The sequence below is a fragment of the Zootoca vivipara genome, chromosome 13 (genome assembly GCF_965207765.1).
Source record: "Zootoca vivipara chromosome 13, rZooViv2.hap1.1, whole genome shotgun sequence".
NCBI classification, from domain to species: domain Eukaryota; kingdom Metazoa; phylum Chordata; class Lepidosauria; order Squamata; family Lacertidae; genus Zootoca; species Zootoca vivipara.
Window position 1 is genome coordinate 47709402 of NC_142596.1, and position 20660 is coordinate 47730061.

Consider the following 20660-nt stretch of genomic DNA (forward strand, 5'->3'; position numbering starts at 1 on the left):
GCTCCAGTCTCCGGTGCATCTCATGAAAGTGCTGAAACCCAGATCGAAATGTGAGAGATAATCAGCTAGTAACACAGAGGGGACCCCCCTCAACTACTGTATCCTTCTCCTCTCTGGTCCTTCAATCTCTTTGCTTCTACCCACATCAGGGCAGGTATCCTTAAGGGCCAACCAAGAGGTCACAAAACAGTGCGAACTAATAAAGTCATCGTGATAATATGGAATGTGGCGTTTTTCTTGGGGGCCAGTACGGCTTCCTTTCATTTTCACTTTTTACTTCTTCCAAACACCTCTCTTGTTGCTCTGACTAAGGATGAGGGGAAATGAGTCCCGATTCCCCAAACAAGGCACAGCAATCCTTTGAAATTTGCACTTCTCTGAATTTTGCAATGTCATCTTCCTACTCAAAAAAAGCGAACAAAGTGCATTCCAGTTAAACATCAGGAAGAAACTTCTGGCAGTGGGAGGCTGTGGACTTCATTGGAAGTTTAAATCGTCATTGGAAGATTTGTTTTTTTAAAAAAAACCCAACGATGAAAAATTGTACGTTTATAAAAAGTACAATATGCCTGCATCTCATCAATGAAGGGTGGGGCAGGGATACAGCAGGCTTTCAGAGTCTCCTGCCAGACAGGTAACACAGGTTTGGATCTATTCATTCGGGGATAGCTGGGCATCTTTGTGAGTCTAAACTGCTTCAATCAATCAAGCCAACCTGCTGCCCTTACTATGCAAACCTCTGAACAACTGGAGGTGGGGTGAGGAGAATGTGAATTACTTTGACACTTAGATACAAAATGCAATGTTTAAAATGCCCTTTTCCCCTCTGAGGAGGATGGAACACACAGGTGAAAATGCACATTCAACTCAATCCAGATTCCCTATTTAATGGCAGGAAGAGAGAATCCAGTTGCACTCAAGTCCTGCTTGCAGGTGTCCAATTCGTCTCATTTTGCCTGCTACAAAATCCCCTTCCCTTGCCACCCTCCAGGCTCCCCCACCTTCTCTGCCAGTGCCCAGACAAGACGGGACTCACCTTAAGGTATCTCCTGCGATTCACATAGATGCGTACCAGGCACCTGACCTTGATGAGGGTTCGACGCAGCCTCCGGTACCTTTGCCTGCAGGACGGGAAACCCCCCGGTACGGAGGTGGGAAAGATCACACCCAGCCTCAACAACACTTTCTCCTACCCAAGGCAAAAAACCAAAATAAAAGACGATAACGGACAAACAGACCAGACACAAATGGCACACGTTTAACATGCAGAGGGAACAGGCAACTCAAAATTCAGATGCTGAGACACACCTAGCGTGGTGTAGTGCGGTGTTCTTCACCTGTCAATCTGTCAACCACCTGTAATCAAGATGACATCAGGTGGTGCTGTGCTTTGCAGCCCCGCTGGGACTTCAAAGAGCAGTGAAGGGCTGTTTGCAAAAGGGCTTTCAAACAGACCCACACTCCTCTTTGAAGTAGCTCACAGCAGAACTGCTGTTGGATGAACAGAGTGGTATTCTCTGCAGGGAACTTAGCAAGATTCAACCTCTGATCATCAGCTGGTGAGCAGGGACTAAACCCTGCGGAGTAGGTTGGGCCCAGTGCTGGTTGGACCAATGCAGAATTGAACGCCAACCTACCACAGGTCACTGATGTCACCTGATTGGCAGGTGGATGTGGTTTTTAAAAAGGCTTTGTGGTTGAACCCTATGATGGGCCAAGGCTGACCCACTGGCCAGTGGCCCCCCATCCCTAGCCTCGTGTTGTGCAGTGTAAGATATGATGTCATTACGCTGCCTATTCCTTTGCCCCAACAATCCATCGTGCAAGGCAGGGGTGGGGATGATGTATGATGATGTGATGTTACGCCACGGGCGTCATGTCAGACATGACCACAATGGCGGCGGCTGACGCTGGCCAATGTTCTCACACACCCTCCCCAAGCGCACACAGATGCCTGTCCTCCTCTATCTCTAGCGCGGAGAGCATGTTCCAGCTGTGCACCTGACAAGATAGCCTCGGGCCCGCGCCTGGAAGAGGATGATCTTGTGGCGGAGGGCGAAGAAGCGTTTCTTGATCAAGAAGCCGCGCGTGTACCGCTGCAGCGTTAGAGCTGCCATGTGGACAATCCGTTCTCGCTTCCCTTCCAAGTGCTGGTAGACATTCTCCTTCATGAAGAGCTGGTGTGAGGGGGGGAGCATCAGAACAACTCATTAATTAATCAATTAACTGCACTCCTCTCCCACCTTTCCTCCAAGGCGATCAAGGGTGGCGTACACAGTCCTCCCTCTCCCGATTCTTCTTCACAACAACCCTCTGAGGTGGGTTAGGCCGAGAAGCAGCAACTGGCTTACAAGGTAACCCAATGAGCTTCACGGCTGAAGTGGGGATTTGAATCCTGGTCTCTCCTAGGTCCTAGTCCAGTGCTCTTAACCAACCCACTGCAGAGGCTCTGGGTGGCAGCTACCTACACCCAACCTTCCTTGGCATTCAGTTATTCATGACATTTATACAACAGCTTTCCTGTCAAAGCACTGGAGGGGCAGGAGGACCAACTTCAATAAAATATTGGTGGGCCCAAGTAAGCGCTGCCCTGTATAATTGATCACATGATGCAGTGCGCACACACACTATTTGACTGGCAATGCCCATCAATGGGGAGGGGGCACCCTCCTCAAATGTTTTATTTTGGGGGCTGAAGACCCCTTGGCCCCTAGGAGTTGGCTCCTATGCTGGGGGGTAGTTTCTGTTTTACAATAACACATTACAATCTAAGAGACATCATGTAAAAGTAATAAACAGGAATGGCAAAGAGGAAGAGCCAAACAAATCCACTCAGGTAGGCCCCGTGAGAATGCCACAGACTTTTTCATACTGTTTTGTGATGAAGTCAGTGGTAATGGCCAAGCGGAATAATCATAATCATTGATTACCCGTACCTTGCCCCTCTGACTGGGTTGCCCCAGCCACCCTGAGCAGCTTCCAACAGAATATAAGAAAACACAAGATATAGCAAGCATTAAAAGCTTCCCTACACAGGGCTGTCTTCAGATGTCTACGGAAGGTTGCATACTCATTTATCTCTTTGACATCTGATGGGTGAGGCAGTTCTTTGGCCAAATGGGAGTTGGCCCAAGCCCAGAGGCAGAGCTAGCTGCTCTGGCACCCGGAGGGGAGGGCCAGCCACCCCCAGGGGCAGGGCGAGCATTCCAGGATACCTGCCAAGTTGCTGTCGGAGAAATAAGGGACCGGGCCAGAAGTAGCAGGCCGGAAGTAGTGCTGCCGCCATTTTGGAACTGGGCGGAGCATGCTCAGAAGTGACTTTTGATGCTGCTTTGCCCAGTTCCAAAATGGCCACCGCACCAGAAGTCGCATTGCAGCCATTTTGGAACTGGGCAGAGCAGCATCAAAAGTCGCTTCTGAGCATGCTCCGCCCAGTTCCAAAATGGCCGCCACACCAGAATAAACCGGGGGGGGGACAAAAACATCTGTTTTTTCAGCTAGGAACAGCTGGAAAAATGGGGATTTCCCGGGGAATATGAGAGACTTGGCAGCTATGCATCCCAGGGGGGTGGGGCGGCAATGTCATCCCTCCTCAGCGATGACACCCGGACGGGCTGCACCCACCACACCCCCTTCCTCCGCCAGTGTCCAAGCCTTGCTGGTGGAGGCGGCCAGTAACGTCTTAAGGGTATCCAGCGCCGTGGTTCAAGAATCCTCCGGCGCCCCCACCCCCCCACGGCGGCAGTAGCGCACAGCTGAGGGGCGGAGATGGAGGATGGTGGAGCCTGGATGGCGCGCACCACCTTGCAGGGGGCTGGCCTGGGCGCAGAGCCCACTTCCCACAGAGGGGGCTGCTCGGCCTCCCGCCCTGGACCATCCCCTCCTTGGTGCCTCCCTCCAGCGGCCGTTCCGGGACGCGGCGGTGGCGCGCGGCCTTTGAGCTTCCTCCATGAAGCAGAATCAGCGAGACTCCTGCCTAGAGTGGCAGCAGGCGCATGGTGCCACTCTAGGCAGGAGTCTCGCTGATTCTGCTTCATGGAGGAAGCTCAAAGGCCGCTCGCTACTGCCGCTGTGGGGGGTGGGGGGAGCGCCGACGGCAGTTGCTCCCAGACACCAGACATTTGGCGCCCCTTCCGCGCCCCTAGTTGCCAGGCGCCCTGGCGCCTTGCGCCACCCAGCCCGGGCCTAGAGACGGCCCTGGAGGTGGCTTAAGTGTCTCATTTCTCCCTCAGATGCAACCAGGTGGAATGGCTACAGATGGAGACACTTCTGAGAGAGGAGGAGCTCTAGGGCAGTTAGCTCTCCCAGCTTGGTTGATGGATGTGGCCTTGTTGCCTCCCCTCTCCCTCAGACGCAGGCAGGTGAGCTGTCCATTCACCTTGGTCAGCTGAGAGGCAGAGAGACCCCTGGGCTCATCACCCCATGACAGAAAATCCAGGGGTGGGAACTTCCATGCTCCAAGCTGCCAAACAGTTACTTACAACCATGATCCTCAAGGAAAATGGCGGCTGTACCTTGGTGGCTCCAATGCAGTACATATCGGGGGTGACTGAGCATAGCTTCTTCAGCACTGCCGCACTGTTCCACGCATCAGGGATCATGCCTTGTCTGATATCCACAAGGCAGCGGTACCTAAAGAGACAGGCTGAAGGTGTGATTGGGTGCCCTCCAACTGTTGCTGGACTACAACTCCCATCATCCCTCATCACTGGCTATGCTGGCTGGGGCTTGTGGGAGTCAAAGTCCAAAAAGCCTTTCTATATAGTACCTGTTTTATTTTTCCTTCTCACCCAACAAAGGATACTAACATAGTGCCACAACTGAACAAAAAGTCCATTGCCACCCTGGTCAGTTTCTGGAACAGGGGCGAACACCACCTTCTCCTTCCCTTCCTGCAGCAAAACGTTTGGGGCTGGCTCTGCTAATAAGCATGTGGTTAGGGGACCCCTGGTAGATACTGTATACCTGGGACAATAAATAAAGTCCTTCCCCACCAAAGGCTCCCGGGCAAAATTAGCAAGGATACCACAGCCAAGCCTGCCTATCAGAGCCTGCAATTGCTCTTCCCCTTCCTTGCCTTCCTGGGTCAGAGCCCTTGTTGAGCATACCTTTCAATGAACGTTGGGAAGGGGATGCGAACGGGGAAGCCCTCTTTGCGGATGCGGATGGTCTCCAGAATGCCCGAGTACCGCAGCTGGCTGCTGACTACGTCAGGCTCAAAAAGTCCTGGCTTCTGGTTGAGGGAGAGCAAAAGAGAGCATTGGACAGGATAGTAAATGAGCCGACTGGTTCAGGATTCATATTGTGATGTAGGAGAAACGAGCCTGACAGAGTGTGAGAGAGGAGCTCTCTGGGCGACTCAAGACCATTGGGTTTTCAGGCCAGAAGAAGCACCATTTAGTGACAGGCCTTCCTTTACCTGTGATGGATGACTCAGCATCCATCAGTTTCTGAATGACCCAGCAGGTGCCCAAAGTGGAATTGAGGAGACGACTGGAAGGAAATGGGGGCTATGGAAGGGCAGTAGAAGGAGAAATAGTTTATAGAGATGATATGGCAGCATTGTAGAAATTGTGTTTCTGCAGGAGAAGCTGCAAGGAGGGAGAGGCTTGGCTGCAGCTGTGTTAGCACTGCAAGGAGGTGGGGTGGAAGTGAAGCCATTAAACACCATGATCAAAATTTCCTGCATTGCAGGGGGTTGTACCAGATGACCCTTGGGGTCCCTTTCAGCCCTACTGTTCTATGAAAATGCTTTTGAGGGAGGGTCATAGTTCAGTGGTAAGGCACCTGCTTCTGCATGCAAAAGGTCTCAAGTTCAACCTTTGGCAGTTCCAGGAAGGGCTAAGAAAGACTTCTTCCTGAAACCCTGCAGAGCTGCTGCCAGTCAGTGACAGCAACATTGAGCTAGATGGACCAGCAGACTGACTCTGCAAAAAGGCAGCTTCTTATGTCCCTCTCTCCTTAGGGCACAGCAAGTCCATACCTTCTTATTGTTGGGTTTGATGCAGCGGACGAAGAAAGGGTTACATCTGTGGAAGAAGAAGAAAAAACACACATACGATGGGACTATAAAATTTCTTCATCCTGAAAGTGGTGCATGTTGAATGGAATTGCCTTCTATTTGCATGAAGGAAGACGCTTCCGCCGACACGAATGGGAAATATCCTGCTCATGCAAACAGCAGGTTCAGTACCCCCTTGCTCCCCCCACAACCTGCCAGGGTCCCGATCCATGGGTCAATTAAAAAACCACCCATATACAGTATGAAAATCACCGCTGATTCACTCTATGGGAAGCAACAAATGTGCAAAGGACCTAAATCTATTCCTTTCTACGTCTAGGGAAGGGCTGCAACTTAGTGGGAGAGCGCCAGCTGTGCATGCAGGTTAAATCCTCAGCATCTCTAAGTAGAAATGAGAATGTCTCCTGTATGAAACCACAGAGAGCTGCCGCCAGACAGCATGGACCATACTGGACTAGCTGTAGCAATGTTCTGATTTGACAGGAGGCAGTTTCATCCCTTTATACAAGACCTGTAACACTGAGGACTAGACGAAACAAAAACAAAAACAAAATCCTTCCAGTAGCACCTTAGAGACCAACTAAGTTTGTCATAGGTATGAGCTTTCGTGTGCATGCACACTTCTTCAGATACACTGAAACAGAAGTCACCAGACCCTTATGTATAGTCAGAGGGTGGGGGTATTATTCAGAAGGGTGGTGGGAATGGGTGATTGGCTGATAGGAGTGGTAAACCTGTTGACGACTGTTAATGACTGCAATTGGTCTTGCAGGAAAAAGCAAGGGGTGAGGTGGCTAAAGAAAGCTTTATCATGTATAATGAGATAAGAATCCAATGTCTCTATTCAGACCAGGTCTCTTCATGGTTTTAAGCTTGGTAATGAGTTTCAATTCAGCAACTTCTCTTTCCAGTCTGTTTCTGAAATTTTTCTGTAATAAGACAGCTACTTTGAGATCTTGTATAGAATGTCCTGGGAGATTGAAGTGTTCTCCTACTGGTTTCTCTGTCTTGTGATTCCTGATGTCAGATTTATGTCCATTTATCCTTTGGCGTAGGGTTTGGCCTGTTTGTCCAATATAGAGAGCTGACAAACTTAGTTGGTCTCTAAGGTGCTACTGGAAGGAATTTATTTTTTATTTTTTTGTTTCGACTACATCAGACCAACACGGCTACCTACCTGTAACTAGTACTGAGGACTAGAATCTTACTTAATTTTCAGGGGAAGGATCATAACTCAACGCAGGTTCAATCCCTGGAACCTCCAGGCAGGGCTGGAAGAGAACCCGGAACAGCGGGTTTTGGACTCCCTTGCCTGCCACCCTGCCAAGGTCCTGATCCGGTTCATGGGCCCTCCGTGCCAGCAATTTGAAAAGCTATTCACACAAGTGCTTGCCCTATGCCTTCCTCACTCACCTCTCCATTTTATCCACAAGGTCCAAAAGCGACTGCTGGAATTTCGCTGCCACCGTGTGGGACTTATATTTCCGCCTGCTGGTGCTGCTCCTCCCCATCATGGTCTTCTGCTGAGCTATCACCTGGGCATGGCTGTAGAACAGGTTGGCCACCATCTGGGGCAAGAGCAGAGGAGGCATTTTGTAGGGGACATTTTGGGAGCAGGTGGGACATTCGCAACTCATTCCATTTTGATCCAGCTCTCCCTGCACAGAGGACGTTTGCTGGGTGATATTGGGCAAGCCACTCTCTGCCAGCCTAACCTACCTCGCATGGCTGTCGTGAGGATGAAATGAGAACAGGGAGAGATTATAAGGATGGATGGATCTGTCCGTCTTAATTTCTTCCCCCCACCCCATCTTAAATTTCAGTTCGCCCCATTTCAAGATCAGTCTGTGATTTTTTTTAAAAAAAAGTTTGCATGAACATTGACACTCATTTTCCCATGCATTTTTACTGATACACCTGTGTTTATACACCATTCGGTCTAACAGATGCAATTGGCAAGCAATTTTCCCCAGTACAATGCACTAAAGTAGTACAGTGCAGTATTTCTAAGCATTTATTTCCCTGCATACACACATTTTTGGCGCTGGAAAACTGCACTGCAAGATTTGGAGAAGTGTGACTTTCAAAGGATAAGCTATGCTCTGATCCTCATACTCGTCTGGAAAGTATTAATTAAACAGGTTAGCATTAGAATCAGTGCTGTACTGGATGAATTCCTTCCCCATTGCTAGGTGAGAATAGTGTAGACCAGGAGTGGTTGAGAGCTCTGATTTTTCTCCCCTACCCAATATCTCATCTATTTTTGCAGTTGGGTCAAAAATATAAATAAATAAAAACAGAAGCCACCCCTGGGGAGTGAAGAGACATTTAAACATCTCCATCCAGCAATGTACTTTGATGTGCATGCAAACCTGCCCCTCCCTGGTCATCCGAATCATCATTTGGTGAGCACGGAGATTGCAATAACTTTCCTTAAGCTAATATACACAGCTCAGCTGAGCAGAGAGAGGTGTGTGGGATTGTGTGTGCATGAGTGCAAGTATGTGTGTGAGAGTTGGCCACAGCCAATTTTGGCCATACCTACCCCTGTTGTGGGGTCTCTGAATGGATTGGCCAATATGCCCCTCGGGACAAAAAATGTTCAGTCACCCGAATGTACACCAGCCCTGCAGAGTAGGTTATGCAGAGAGATAGTGACTGCTCCAAGGTCAATCAGTGAAGCCAGGAATGACCTTTAATCACCACCCATTTAGACAACCTATATCTGCAAGTCCCCATTCCTATGCTCCCCACCACTGCTGGAAGTGCAACAGCAGAGATCATTCTGTGTGTAACTTAAGGGTTAATTCAATTAGTATTAAAGTCAATGAGCAGGGGGAGGAGAACAGGTGGAGGTGTTGCTTAGCAACCAGGCAGAGGGGCATGAGCCTTGCTGAGGTAACTTGCGCTCTGATTGGCTTTGTAATTTAAGGGTTAATTCAGTTAGGGTTAAAGTCACAGAGACAAGAAGAGGGATGGGTGGAGGTGTTGCTTAGCAACCAGGCAGCGTGGCATGATGCTTGCTGAGGTAACTCATGCTCTCATTGGCTGTGCAGTTCTGAGGGAGCTTTTTCCTTCCTGTTTGTGTTGTTGTATGTCTTCCTGCTATGAACAAGGCCTGAATTAAGAAAGACATTACCTCTGTGTTTATTTCTCCTCATATTATGTGGTTGTGGTTGTTTTCATTCAATTAACCCAGTTAAGTTTTATCAGTTTCTTTTCTCTCTGGACTCCATCTGTATTATTTAGGTGACGCTACTAACAACAGCCAGACCACACTGCTTCGCCCTACTCTTCCAAACACAGAAGCCATCGGATGCATTGGAGCCAGCCGACCTGAGGCCACCCCAAAACACCTACTTTGATTTTGCTGTTGACAAAAAGCTCCAGGACGTCCAGGCGAACCTGATCGTAGTTTTTATCCAAGAACTTGTGTACCTGCAGTGGGGTTAAGAAATGCATTATATTTCCTGAGCCAAAATATAGTCTATGTGTGAAGCACCTCTCCATTCAAAGCAGGGAGAAGTCTGGCCCAGGTGCCCTTACTTTCTGTGCTACGTGGGGCTGAAACTGCTGCCCTGATCATTACTGCTCCTCAGTGCCACCCTGATCTTGGCAGGGTCAGCTGATGCAATGCCCAGGCAGGCTGGAGCTATAGCCTAGATGGTGCTGTGGAGGCACAGAGCACAGTCTGCCGGGCTTGCAGTGGAAACAGGGTGATGGTGGCACAGGAGGGGCTGGAGGCTGGAGGTCCCAGTCCAAGGCACCAAGCACCTTATGTGTGCAGAATGTACCCTGTTCTTCCTCTTTGTGTTGCTCCTTCCCAACCACCCGGTGTCTCACCTGGTAGGTAACTTTGCCAGCATAGTGCTTGATGGAGAACTCAGGAAGCGGCATCTTTGGTTTGGAGTAAAGCGGGTTGGCGCCGTGGTGGTAATGACACTTCTGGAGAAATGTGTGATCTGTGGCCTGGCAAGGTGGAGGAATAACTGGGTCAGACTAGCAGTGCCCCATGTTGTCCACCCAGTGTCGGTGGGGACGTTCTGGGTTCAAGTTCACCTTTGCTGCAAGCACTGTCCATTTTAGGCCAGTGGCATCTATGAGGCACACTTTTTGACTGTGAAAGAGGAAGAATTGGCTGCCTTCTAGAGCCAATCACCATGGTTCTGCATGCTGTGAGCCCAGAATAGTGACTCAAACAGAGATGCAAGGGACAGACTCTTTTAAAGACAGGCCATTATGCTGTGCCTTTGCACTGAGAGTCGTTGAATGATCCAACCATAGTATTTATCAAGACATGAAACATTGGCCAATGCTTGCTTCCAGAAATTCTGGTGCTCTCATTCCAAGGGTCTTTGAGCATAGAAAGAGTGTCACCCCCTCAAAGGGGGATAATTGCTTCCCTTGCCTCCCTAAATGAATACATGGGGAAAGCGCTTCTGAGCAAAAGCAGTTAGTGTCATCCTGTGACTAGAACAGACTTTAAAAAAAAATTATGCATGGATTCTACCCAGCACCAAGTGGTACCTGAGGGAAACTGCTCTGGTCATCCAGAATCCTTAAAATCCCATAAGGCCTGTGGGCAATGAGGTCAATGCAAGGCTGGTTATCATTGAAGGGTATTTCTCTCCACTCAAGATGCTCCCGGATATATTCCTCCTGAATACAGAATGTATTTATTAGTTAGATTTGTATCTGCTGCCCCCCACCCTCACCAGCTGCTTTTAATTACTTATATATTGATATTTGCATCCTGCCTATGACAAATTTTTCAAGAGGACACATGTCACTTAAAAACAAATGACCAAAAATAGCAAACTATAACAAAAAGAACAAACAAGAAAATAAAACATATCAGCATTAAACACACACACACACATACGTGCGCGCGCGCACACACACGAGTGCAACACAGCTGCAGATCCACCAAAAAAAATGTGATGCTCTAAAATCCCAAGAATGGTGGTGATGATGGATTCTGGCCTCACCTGCTCCTCCTTGAAGACGATTTTGTTGAAGAAGAATTGGAGATACTCATTTGCGTAATTGATGCACAACTGTTCAAAGCTGTTGAAGCCCAGATCCTATTCAAAAATTCAGACCGCAAGTTAAAAATGTGTACATGCAGAGCAAAGGGCTACTTCAGGCTACCCAGTATAGAGGAGAAGAGCTCCACAGCCCAGCCAGCCGTTCTCGAACTGAGCCTGCCTCCGGGAATATCAGAAGTGGCAGCCATTGCAGCACTGGAGGCTGGTTCATCAGGGGCACGCGGGCAACTGCCCCACTAGTCTCTGCCCTCTGCCAATCTATACGTGCCACCTGTCTTTCTTACAGTCCAGGGGTGGTCCTGCCTGTTGGCTTCATCCTCCTTAGTCTCAGTGCTGCCCCATGCAGAACCCATCAGGAAGAAGGATGGAGGCAAAACGAGCATAAGTTGTCTCTGCCTGTTTTTACTATGGCTCCATCTACTGTCAGTCTTCCTGCTTTCCACCCAGCCTGTCCCAGAGAGCACCAGCCACCTCGGCGTGACAAGCACCATTCTGGGGGCACTAGGTGTGTGTGTGTGTGTGTGTGTTATTCTATCCTCCTCCCTTGTATCTTAGGTCCTTTGTCAAGGGACATTTGTGTTGGGCACCAAATAGCAGTTTCTGGGGAAGGCCCCGGTTGTAATTGGCTGAACACTTCTTCCCTCACCTCAAAGCCATAGATATCCAAGACGGCGATGGACAGGGTCTCTTGCCTGGGGTAGATGAGCCTGTTAATCCTGTCGATGAGCCAGTTGAAGAGCAAGGAGTAGAGGATCTTGGCAATGGCATCTCTGAGGGGGGAAAGAAAGGAAAAATCACATGCACAAGCGCTGTGGGCAAAGAAATGGAAGAAGACAAGGCCACAAGCAGGGGTGCTGAGGGTGAGTGGCTCTGTCCATTACAGTTGTGGAGATGGGCGGGGCTTCTGTTTACCTGGCATCAACGGCACTGTCGACAGTGAGTGGGGTGTATATCTTTTCTCTCATGGTTTCCTGTTGAGAAAACGAAGAAAGAAGAAAGATGGCCCCCTCTGTTGGCGGGCGCCAGTCACACAAAATATCATGTCCCCTCCCTGCACAACCTCATGGAATCTCCTCCATCCTAATCCACAGGTGCTGCTGGGCTCAAACTGGAAGCTCTTGAGTCCATCCACCGTCCCACCAGGTCAACTGGCTGGGGGTCAAGGATGACTGCAGTAATCAGTGAGATACCTTTAAAGGTAAAGGTAAAGGGTCCCCTGACCATCAGGTCCAGTCGTGTCCGACTCTGGGGTTGCGGCGCTCATCTCGCTCTATAGGCCAAGGGAGCCGACGTTTGTCCGCAGACAGCTTCCGGGTCATGTGGCCAGCATGGCGAACCAGAGCAGCACACAGAAACGCCGTTTACCTTCCCGCCGGAGCGGTCCCTATTTATCTACTTGCACTTTGATGTGCTTTCGAACTGCTAGGTTGGCAGGAGCTGGGACCGAGCAACAGAAGCTCACCCCGTTGCAGGGATTTGAACCGCCGACCTTCTGATCAGCAAGCCCTAGACTCTGTGGTTTAACCCACAGCGCCACCTGCGTCCCGAGAGATACCTTTAGGCAGAGCCTTTTTACCAAGAAGTCAGGTAACCACATTCTCCTTCCTGCTAGGCAACATATATAGGGCATAACAAAACTCTAAGCAATTCACCACTAAGGGAAGGGAAGCACTTGTCCCTCCCTGAGCCACCTGCTGAGTAACCATGCCTATTATTACTATAATTTATGGTTACGTTTATATAGAAGCCCATAATAAACAAACATTCCCCGGGCAGCTTGTGACAAAATATTGAGAGCCCAATTTATTATAATAATTAAAAACTAACAGGCAAACAATAGACCCCACTTGTGGGTCAGTGCATCTGGCTGTTAACCAAGAGGTTGGTGGTTTGAGCCAACCCAGGAATGGCTCTGAGCAGGAGTCCCCGAATTGTAGGGAGTTGGACTAGATTATATGATTCTATAAAGGGACCCAGGTGGCGCTGTGGTTAAACCACTGAGCCTAGGGCTTGCTGATCAGAAGGTCGGCGGTTCGAATCCCTGTGACGGGGTGAGCTCCCGTTGCTTGGTCCCAGCTCCTGCCAACCTAGCAGTTCGAAAGCACGTCAAAATGCAAGTAGATAAATAGGAACCGCTACAGCGGGAAGGTAAACGGCGTTTCCATGTGCTGCTCTGGTTTGCCAGAAGCGGCTTTGTCATGCTGGCCACATGACCTGGAAGCTATACGCCGGCTCCCTCGGCCAATAATGCGAGATGAGCGCGCAACCCCAGAGTCGGTCACGACTGGACCTAATGGCCAGGGGTCCCTTTACCCTTTACCTATATAATTCTATAATTAAAGACAACAAATAGATGCATTGTAGAGAAGCAGCACAAAATATTCAACACTCCAGGTTTTGTTTTGTTTTTTCCAGAATTCCAGGTCAGAATAAAAGGGTCTCTTCCTCCTGAACCCTTTAACTGTTCTTGGCCCAAAAGCAGAGCAACAGACACCTGCCCTTCGATGCCCATCCTCCCAGATCCACAGTCAGGGCTGCCTGCCCCTTTACCGTCACTTTGAAGGTGATGGACTTCTGCAAGCCCTCGGGGGAGATTTTCAACAGATCGGCCACAACGCGGATCTCCTGGGCGCTCACCACCGAAGCCACCTCCTGGCAATCTGTCTGCAAAGCACCAAGTCAAGGCATAGTTGCAAAGAGGCTGGGCGACCTTATTTATTTTTACTTGACATTCAAGAACATACAGCAAAAACAGGCTGCTGGATAAGGCAGCACCTCCTCCAGCATCCGGTTGTCACAGAAGCCAACCAGGTGCTTGTGGGAAACCCACAAGGAGGACCCAAGCACAAGAGCAGCACATTCCCTTTTTGTGGCAACTGGTATTCAAGAGCATTATTGCCTCTCGCCATCATGGCAAGTAACCACCGACATCTCTCTCCTCCATTAATGTGTGCAATCCTATTTTAACGCCATCCAAGTTGGTGACCACCACTGCCTCCTGTGGGAGCGAGTTCCATAGTTTAACATTGTACTGCATAAGAAGTCCTTTCTTTTATTTATCTGTCCTATATTTTTCAACTGTCAGCTTCATTGGCCGTCCGACCAATGCTGGATTAAACCCTGTTGAGGCCCCTAGGCAGTCAAAATCTCGGGGGGGGGGGGGCTTGTGCGCACGCTCTAGCGGGATAACATTGAACTAAGAAGGCTTGAACTTTTAGCTTCATTTCAATATCAAATTAATGTTATTTTGATCTGTTGTCGTGGGCCACCTAAAAGGTTTTGGGCCATCGGTTGGTGCCTACCCTGCCTATTTGGTAATCCAACAAGAGAAGGAGAAAAACTTGTCTCTATTCCTTTTCCCCATGACAAGCATCATTTTATAAACTTCTAAGTATCAGGCCACCTCTTTCTCTATACTTGAAAGTCCTAAATGCTGCAACCATTCTTCATACACTCATTTGCCTGATTATTTTAGTTGTCTTTTTCTGAACCTTCTCCAATTGTAATATTTGTTAGTTACTTAGTTTGCATGTATATTTGTCTGTTTATCGCCTGCCCTTCACCTTAAGGTCCCAGGGCAGGTTACAACATTAAAACATAATATTCAAAACATTTTAAAGCAATGTACGCTCATAAAAACCAGGTGGGTCCTGAAAATATACATCTTTTTGAGATGAGGCGACGAGAACGGTACATACCAGTAGTATTCCAAATGCAGCCGCACCATTGATTTGTATAGTGGGCATTATGATATTGGCAGTTTTATTTTCAATTCCTTTCCTAGTGATCCCTAGCATGGGATTTGCCTTTTTTCATAGCTGCCACACACCGGGTCAGCTGTGCCCAATTTTCACCAGTGTGAAAATGGGAGTTGGCCTCCCAAAAAGACCTCCCCACACTGCGATTTACATTTTTCACACTGGTTCGCTCTTGCTTGCCTCTCCCCTCTTTGCACCAATACGATTAAAAGTTCTTGCTGGCTACATGATCCAGGTAGTCAGGGACCATGTAATCAAGAGGAAAACATCAAGGCACCACACAGCCAACCAGACTACATCCTGAAGCTTCCTGCTTCCTCACTCTGGAAGAACAAGGGGTGTAGTTTATTGGGTTTTTTTAAGCCTTTCCTTAGAATGCACACTACATTTCCATCCCAGTAACTAACCTCGTATTTTTCAAAGTAGACATTCCCCAAGTGGAGAATGGAAGACAACATTCGGAAGATGCTGTCCTGGTCGTGGGGAGTGAAGTGCAGGGTTTCCATGGCGTCGAGCAACCGGTGAAAATCCTCTGTGTCCACCTTGCCAGGGATCTCGCAGTTACCTCCCTACAGACGGGGAAAGGGAGGCATTTGTTCCCCGCAAGGGAATGCAGACCCTGGGGTGAAAAAGGCTCTCTGCCCCTGGCCAAGACCCTCATCTGATTGGGACCACTGCCTGGGACAGAGCACCATTCCTCCTTGATTGGAATATTTGGGTCTTTGTGATAATAATAACCAGCACTTTTATCCTTCTGTACCGTAGGCATTTCAAGGAGAGGCCCATACCTGGTTCAGGTAATAGTATGTTTCTGCCTCTTGAAGGCCGAATTTCCGCTTCTGCTGGGCAGGGAGGCCAGCCAGCATCTCATAAAATATATGGTAGTTCCGTTCATTGTTGGCCTAGACAAGAGAGAATCATTACCAGGACAAATATGGACAGAGGAACAGTATGAGAGAGATTTCATTTATGTGTTGATTTATTTATTTTTAAATAGTGATACATATTTTTTGTCGTATGAATAGATGATGTCTAATTTAAACTTTTATATATTTTTTATTCTATGGTTTTATGCATAATTGTTGTAAGCTGCTCATATATTTTTAATGAACAGCAGTACATACATATTTTTATGCAGAAATAAAGTACAGTTTAATAAAAATAATAACACATCTTAAGTGGTTTACATAATAGTATAGCATATTCATTTAAAAACAATGATAAAAACCAACAAAAAATTATCAAAATATGGATAAAATCAACCGTGTATTTAACATAACATAACATAACATAACATAACATATAATATAACATGTTTCAGTAGGCTTGCCTAAATAAAAATGTTTTAGCAGGCATAGAAAACAATATGGCTCAGTCTGGAGAGCACGAGACACTTAATTTCAGGGTTGTGGGAAAAAATCCTGCATTGCAGGGGGCTGGACTAGATGACCCTAATGGTCCCTTCCAACTCTACCATTCTATTATTCTAAAATGCCTGCCTAATATTTTATACAGTCAAGTGGCGGGTGTCCTTTTGTTGGATTGATGGTGTGGTGTAGTGGTTAGAGTGTAAGACTTGGACCTGGGAGACCCAGGTTCAAAGCCCCACTTGGCCATGAAGCTCATGAGGAAGGGGGAAGAACCATGTATGTAAACTGTGACCCACCTTGAGATTTTCAGATGAAGGGCGTAATACATTAAAAAAAAAAAAGAGGTCCTTGGATAAAAAATAGAATATAAATGCAATAAATAAATAGAAAGATAGATTTAGAACAGGCCTGCTATTTCCTAACTGTCTTACAGAACTCTTGGGAAAACCTCATTTTTCTCCTAAGAGTTCTCTCCCAGCTTGCAACATTTTACAAGTCAGGGAAATGACTCAATAGCCTGGCCACAGAGCGCCTGCAAAGTAGATGGAGGAGCCATCTTTCTTTTTAAAAGCTGGCCCTTGCTTACAACAAAAGATTACAGTGGTACCTCAGGTTAAGAACTTAATTCGTTCGAGGTTAAGAACTTAATTCGTTCTGGAGGTCCGTTCTTAACCTGAAACTGTTCTTAACCTGAGGTACCACTTTAGCTAATGGGGCCTCCCGCTGCCGCCACACGATTTCTGTTCTCATTCTGAAGCAAAGTTCTTAACCCGAGGTAATATTTCTGGGTTAGTGGAGTCTGTAACTTGAAGCATCTGTAACCCGAGGTACCACTGTGTTAGGGAAATGAAGGAGAAGTGCAGAGCCTCACCTGAAAGACGACCCTTGATTTCTCCAGAAGGTACTGTGAAGTAATGGCACCACAAATGAACCCATTGCTGCAGAGACAAAATTTAATACGCGTGTTGGGTCTTTTCCGTCCCGTAACACAGATTTCCAACATGCACACCATCACAATGTAACAGAACATGGTGGGAATCAGAACTTAATCAGCAGAAATTGCCAGTGCTTATTGCGCATGTACATTAATCGTGAAATGAGGTAACATTGTATATGATTGGTGAAAATTGAAATGCTTTGTTTGAAACTTTATAAATATCACTGCCTGGACCACCAGGCGGGGTTGCAGTTTTGTGGAACGATCCGACTGCAACCTATTGCTTTGCAATAAACAACGCTGGAATCCTAACTCCTCACATTTCTGAGTTTTATTGGCATAAACTCAGGAGATACCGTATTTTTTGCTCCATAGGACGCACCTAGTTTTTAGAGGAGGAAAACAAGAAAAAAATATTTTGCTTTCTTGAATTGTCCTAGGCATAGCAGCCAACTCCTAGAGGCCTAGGTGCCTTTGCCCCCTCCCCCTTAAATATTTGAGGAAGCTTCTTTTGGAAAGGGGGAAAGCTCCATTTTTTTGAGGATCAGCTCAAAGTTGTGCATCTTTTTTGCAAAGGGGGAAGCTCCATTTTTAGGATCAGCTCAAAGTTGTTGAGTTTCCTTGCAAAGGAAAAAAATCCTGTTTTTATGGGGTTCAACTCACAGTTCTGCAGCTTCTCTAGGAAAGGAAAGGGACCCATTTCTACAGTTTCCAGACAGAAAATATAATCAGCCAGTCACATGTCCTTGGGAAACAAACAGCCTCCCTCTGCAGACAATAATTGAGGCCTGGGCAAGGGGCCTGGGCGGGCTGGGAAGGGAGCTAGCGTCTCTTATCTCCCTCACCGATCTCTTGCAATCACGGGTTCCTTTCAACACTCTCCCTCTTGTTAGCCTTTAGCTCTTTCTAAAAAACAAAAAACACGATCTGCCTTTTGTCCCTGGCCAATTCAACTCCAGGAACCACACATTCGCTCCATAAGACGCACAGAGCCTCCTCTTACTTTTTAGAAGGGAAAAGGTGCGTCTTATGGAGCGAAAAGTGCGGCAAACTATTTTTGGCTTACAACACTTCTACATGACAACAAGACACAATCTCATATATCCAGCCTGCTTTACAACTATAGGATCCTGGACCCAGTAGAAGGTACTTTCAATTATTTCAAACTTGAGGTGCCATGAGAAAAGAAGAGCCTATTGTGCACCAACATAGCAACAGGGCCAGCCCAGGACTGTGAGCAGCCACGCCCAATCCCAGAATTCCCAGAAGCTAAAGTCAGTTGTAACAACAAACTGTGGTTTGCATAGGTGCCACAGTGCCACCCGCGTCCCAAAACACTATAGAATCTGATGATAAGCAGCAAAGCAAGGTAAAATAAGTAGCAGCGGTGCTGAAGCAGATCTAATAGCTACTATATAAAAAGGCCTGGGTAAATAAAAAGTTGCTGTTCAGGCATTGGAGAGACATGAGACTTGGCACCAGGTGAACCCCATTGGGGAGAGTATTTCCCAAGCAGGGAGCCACTACTGAAAAGGCCCTTTCCTTGATTACCTCACCTCTGGAGAAGGGTCTCAGAAGATGACCTCGGCATTTTGGGCAATTTCATGTAGGAGTTGTTAAGATTTGTAATTAGCTAATTAGCTGCCCGTTCACAAGAAAAATATTGTAGCCGGGAATACCAAAAAGCACAATACCACCATTAAAACATCACAAAATCCCATCTTCACAAGGGAAAGGAATACCCACCTCTAGGGCAGAGATAGGCAATGTGTTGCTTTCCAGATGTTTGGGACTACAACTCCCATCATCCTGAGCATTGGCCAAGCTGGCTGGGGATGATGGGACTTGGAGTTAACCATCTGGAGGATACTAGGTTGGCTCCTGCGCTAGGGACACCACTGGCCTTACAAAGCACCACCATTAACTACTAGCCCTAAGGCAGCATAGTAGGATGGCTTACAATTCCTTCATCTGCACTGGGTTGGGGGGGCAGTTAAAAAGTAAAATCCTGTGCATGTTTCCCCTTAGAAGTACCGGTATGTCCTCATGAAAATTCATCAACATTTTAGTGCAAATTTCTCTTAATACACCCATTTTGCATGCAATTTCCCCTAAACTACACATTCTTTGCAAAGCAATTTCCCCTAATATAGTGCGTTTTTGTACATTATTTTCACTTTTAGGAGAAAGATTTCAAGAAAGATTTACGCTATGCATTTTTGCATATGCTACATGGTGGAGAAATGCACTGCAAAATTCAGAAAAGGTGCACATTTTGAAAGATGGTTGCATTTTGGTTCTCAGTTTGTTTTGGGAAGGGTGAATTACATAGATGTGAACTGAATTTAATCTCTCAGCTCATTCCTACTCAGGGCAGAGGACCCCTGTGCATGTGCTAATTTTATACTGTATAAGGTGCCTTTGGGCAAATGAGAATGGTGCTTTGCAGTTTACACAACAGCTTTACAAGCAAGTAAGAAATAAAAAAGCTTTTTTAAAAGGGAGGGAAAGGAGCAGGAGATCTGGGTCCTAATGCAGGGGTAAGCAAACTTTTTCAGCAGGGGGCTGGTCCACTGTCCCTCAGACCTTGTGGGGGGCCGGACTATATTTTGGAGGAAAATAGGAACGAATCCCTATGCCCCACAAATAACCCAGAGATGCATTTTAAATAAAAGCATACATTCTACTCATGTAAAAACACCAGGCAGGCCCCACAAATAACCCAGAGATGCAGTTTAAATAAAAGGACACATTCTACTCATGTAAAAACATGCTGATTCCCGGACCGTCCGCGGGCCGGATTTAGAAGGCAATTGGGCCGCATCTGGTCCCTGGGCCTTAGTTTGGAGACCCCTGTCCTAATGCAAAAGATCTTGAGCTCATGCCCTCTGGGCCACCCCCTAACATGAGCCCAATATCTCATGGGCTGGAAGCCTGGATTGCCTGCCAGTGGGTTGTAGCCTCATTGAAGTTAATAGACTCATTGAAATTAGTAGTTCAAAGTTAGCCACGACCATTAATTTCAATGGGTCTATTCTGAGTGGGAGACTAACGTTGGCTACAACTCCCTTGATCTACCCCAGGGTAGGGGCATTAGGATCAGGGCCTAAGAGTTCAGGCAGGGTCGTATGGGAGCATTAAGTATGCAGGCTCAGGACAGAGGAGAAAATTACAGAAAGACGCAGGGCATTTGGTTACTTACTTCTCCAGAAAGAGTTCCACAAATTTCCCAAACCTGCTGGAGTTGTCGTTCCGCACCGTCTTGGCATTTCCGAAGGATTCCAGCAGAGGAGTCGCTTCAAGGATCTGACTCGACCACCGCATAAAACGAAATACAAAACAGGAGGAGAAAGCACACCGGCATGCAACAATGAGGGGGAGGATGTTGTTTTCTTCGCTCAAAGCTCAAACTCCACAACAAATAAGAGGGTCGTCTCCCCACGCTAGGAAGACCCCATCATGCAACAGTGGTCAAGGAGGCTGCTCAGCAGGGCAAGTGAGGGGTACATCTCAGAGAAAGGAGTG

General features: G+C 47.5%; 1 protein-coding gene across 1 annotated transcript in view; it reads right to left on the bottom strand.

Annotated features, from left to right (window-relative positions):
* The window catches only part of MYO15A (myosin XVA), an 84818-nt gene extending 64359 nt beyond the window's left edge, over window positions 1-20459 (bottom strand). Inside the window, exons 1-17 of the mRNA XM_088657268.1 lie at window positions 20338-20459; window positions 17070-17136; window positions 15617-15730; window positions 15236-15397; window positions 13621-13734; window positions 11983-12041; window positions 11717-11840; window positions 11011-11106; window positions 10550-10681; window positions 9866-9991; window positions 9383-9460; window positions 7436-7590; window positions 5984-6029; window positions 5109-5233; window positions 4515-4632; window positions 2002-2177; window positions 1037-1121 (exon numbers count right to left, since the gene is read on the bottom strand). Of these exons, the coding sequence (XP_088513394.1) occupies window positions 1037-1121; window positions 2002-2177; window positions 4515-4632; window positions 5109-5233; window positions 5984-6029; window positions 7436-7590; window positions 9383-9460; window positions 9866-9991; window positions 10550-10681; window positions 11011-11106; window positions 11717-11840; window positions 11983-12041; window positions 13621-13734; window positions 15236-15397; window positions 15617-15730; window positions 17070-17136; window positions 20338-20459 (1899 nt within the window). The remainder of the gene's footprint in view (window positions 1-1036; window positions 1122-2001; window positions 2178-4514; window positions 4633-5108; window positions 5234-5983; window positions 6030-7435; window positions 7591-9382; window positions 9461-9865; window positions 9992-10549; window positions 10682-11010; window positions 11107-11716; window positions 11841-11982; window positions 12042-13620; window positions 13735-15235; window positions 15398-15616; window positions 15731-17069; window positions 17137-20337) is intronic.
* Window positions 20460-20660: the final 201 nt, after the last annotated feature.